Source organism: Solanum verrucosum, unplaced genomic scaffold, assembly GCF_900185275.1.
Source record: "Solanum verrucosum unplaced genomic scaffold, falcon-dt-bn FXZP01000205.1, whole genome shotgun sequence".
NCBI lineage: Eukaryota > Viridiplantae > Streptophyta > Magnoliopsida > Solanales > Solanaceae > Solanum > Solanum verrucosum.
Window position 1 is genome coordinate 3,685,611 of NW_026019950.1, and position 3,621 is coordinate 3,689,231.

Consider the following 3,621-nt stretch of genomic DNA (forward strand, 5'->3'; position numbering starts at 1 on the left):
CAAGATTCCAAGTTCTAATAATCGAAATACGGATTAGGGGAGTAATAATCTTAGCTTTTGCGCTAGAAACCGTGAAAAACTGTCAAGAAACTGCCCTGGGTCGTCCCTTAGCTCTCAAGAACGAAGTTTCCAGAAAAATAACGAATTTGGGGTTTTTCTCCAACTTAATTCGCGACTGTCCTGCCATGGCGGACCCCATCCCGCCACAGCGGCCCCGCCCTGACGGGAATAATCCCTCCCCAGCAGCTTTCACGGAGACAGAAGCTTGGAATTTGAGTACCAAGCTCCCATTTCACAACACACCTTCAAACCTGGACGTTTTAAAACTACCCTTTCATGCCAAGATCAGTTTCGGGAGTTCTACTCACCCGAATTCGATTTCGTAAAGCCGTACATGCTCCTTAACATCTTGGCTATCCATTCATGTGATCCAATTCTTAATTAAATCCCACATTCATTACCATATTTCCCTAGACCTCACCTGACTTGGATTTCGTCCAAGTCTGGCCTAGGCTAGAAATTTCCAAGTCACTACTCAGAAGTTTTCTGGCCCAAATTCTTTTCTCATTGGCTTTTTCTATAACAACAGAAACAGGTCATTACACAAGGCAATGGCTTTTTTTTAAAATTTACAGCCAAGTCATGAATTTCATGTGGCTTACAAGGCGCAAGTCGTCTGCATCTTGTAAGACGCAAGGAGGCTGCGCCTTGTAAGGCGCATTGCGGCTGCTACCCTAATTTGGACGATGTTTAATTGATCGTTACAAAGTTGCCCTTGTGATTCTAAAATCAATTTTGTTGTCTTTTTGAAAGTTTTGACAAATTTTCTTGCCCTTTCGGCTCCGGACTCCCCTCCATTGTCTCTTAGGGGTGGGTGGGCAAATTAATTTATTTTAGAACATTATTTTATTTTGTTTATTAAATAGACTTTAAAATATATATTTTTAATTAGGTGTTTGTTATATCATCAACAAATGTATTAAACTATTCTTTAAGGTTTTTGCTGGTTGTCGAAAAGGTGACAAAATTATATAACAAAATCCTACTACAAATATTTAAAATGGACAAAATCTACCGAAGGTTTGTATGTGTGTGGATTATATAGATTACCCAATCCGTTATCCGTTATTCGCATCCTAAATTGGACTGCGCCAATATAAAAATATCACTTTCATATTGATTAATGTATTTATTGCTCCAGCCTCCATGTATTATTGGCCTAAATGATATTAATGTAATTCTCCATAACTAAAACATGCCAATGAAGCAAGATTTGAAAAAAAAAAAAAAACTTAGTTGTCACGCAAGCAAATCAATTTGCTATGTACCCTTTTATTATTTTTGCAGCTATCAAGAATGCAAGGCTAGATTTGAGAATTTCAACAAAATATTAATAAAATAATATATTCTCCATGCCCTAACGAGTATGGATATTGGAAAATTGTTATACAATAAATTTCTACAACAATAAACAATGAGACTTCTACGTCAATTCAATATACAATAAAAAAATTCACTCCTAGTCAAACCAACATATAATACAAATTGCATCCATTACAATAGTGTTTCTTGAGCTTCTTTTTTATTTTATTTTTTTAAGATTTCCCCTTTTGAACCAAATTTAAGTCTACTGGGCATGACTAATCAAAATTAATATGCAATTGATTAAACATCTTATGAATGAAATTCACATCACGTAATCAATAACAATGCATATTACAATTTGGATTTAAGTGGTCCGAAAATCAACTCTAATAACAGACCAATAATGAATCGGTACCGCATGGGATTATCCATAAGTAATATATACATACCACTTATTAATTAAAACTTATTTGAATCAATTGTTTGGAAGAAGAAATTAATAAATAAAGAACCTAGCTTTTTTATTCATCATAAGCATTAATTAATATTACACAGAGTGGAATAGAAGCATGATCCACATTATTTTAGAAAGCGATCGAGCTGCTAGGTTATAATAAGCATAGATAATTAACTATGCATCATTCCTGTTTACTTTGCTAAAGCCAAAGGGATAAGGCTTGTTATTGAGAGCCAGACGGGTGTATCCCTTATCTTCGTACAATCCGACATCTGCACAATCAAATTGGCATGTCGGACACATAAATTGACTAGGACAATACCTTAACTTGTAAGAATGAGGTCTCCCCGTCTCATCTTTCTCAATTTTGAACCAGTTCTCTATGTTATTAGGTCCTGGAAATCCTAAGGTACCACCAGTTATAACAAACCTAGGTGGTGGATACTCCGGCCCTAGAAAGTAATAACCAGCTTTCCAAACAGTTTCGTTAAAACATGACTTAGTTGAAGAAGAAGTTGAGAACATTATACTAACATCTTGGTTTTCATAAACAACATGATCACTTCCAAGTTGCATAGAATAAAACAACACGGCTGTGCTGTTATCAAATTCACCAGAACTGTCAAGCACAACGTCATTTGGGCATTCAGTACGCTTATTAATATTAGTTAAGTATACGCTTCCGCCTCCCGGGAGAACACTCAGAATGGAGTACTCCTCGTTCATCTTGAGTGGTTCGCCGTCCATGTCCAGCACAGCATGGGATACATCATTCCCATTATTAGAAAATTCATGAGAAAAGGCAACCAAACTTGAAACCAACAGGAAACTCAATATAGTACTAATACACTTCTTCATCTTTAATTTGTTTGTGTGTTTTACTTGCTATGACTCTATCTCCAATTTATAGAGCTGCTAAGGGCATTTTTGACAAACAAAAAATGAATACCTACTACCACCTTTTATTTTAGGTTATAATAACCTAAAGAAAAGTAACATATATTTTTTTTAATTTAAAAGTAAGGACTGTATATATACTGTGTTGTAACGTCTAAATTGGATCGGACGACCAATAATGAATAGTACTGAGCAAGTTTTATCTTGATATTTTAATTATATATTCACCGTTATATATATTTTATTATTTTTTTTATTTTTTTTTTAACTCCAATCATCAAGAATACGAGTTTCCTAAGTGGTGGGGGGTTTGACATAGACCCTTACCATGTATATTACTAAGCAATAACATCGTTCAATATAGATAACAGGCTAATAACCACAAATGAATATTAATGTCCCAGCGAAACCGCACATGCATGAGATTATCCCATGACTAAGGGTGTGTTTGGCAGGGAGGAAAAGACCTGTAGGAATGTTGGTAAAAAAAAGGTGCAGAAATAAAATAAAAAAGATGTTTTGCAAAGAAAAAAAAATGCGAATGAAGAACAAACTAAAATTTGAGAAAATGAAAGAGAGAGAGAAAAAATGTGACAACGAAAAGGACCCACAAATACACTTGTAAAAAAAAATTATGCCCACATACAACTAATCTTCATATTTTAATTATATATTTATATTCACCACTCAATACCGACAACAGGCTAACGATAACCACAAATAATGAATATATGGGACCCATGAGATTATCCCATAACTAAACCGTGTCAATGAAGTACAATGAGAAATTTTACTTTATGTGGGTTTTCTTCAAATAAAAAAAAAATCGTTAACGAAAACTTGTTTGGCTATGCGATATAAAATCATGATATGATATCATAATATAGAATCATGAGATAAAA

The 3,621-nt window shown here is 34.3% G+C and overlaps 1 protein-coding gene across 1 annotated transcript; it reads right to left on the reverse strand.

Moving 5' to 3' along the window:
- Positions 1-1,996: 1,996 nt before the first annotated feature.
- Positions 1,997-2,680, reverse strand: LOC125814044 (miraculin-like). Its single transcript, XM_049493509.1, has one exon. It carries the CDS (start codon positions 2,678-2,680, stop codon positions 1,997-1,999), a length of 684 nt encoding a protein of 227 aa, XP_049349466.1.
- Positions 2,681-3,621: the final 941 nt, after the last annotated feature.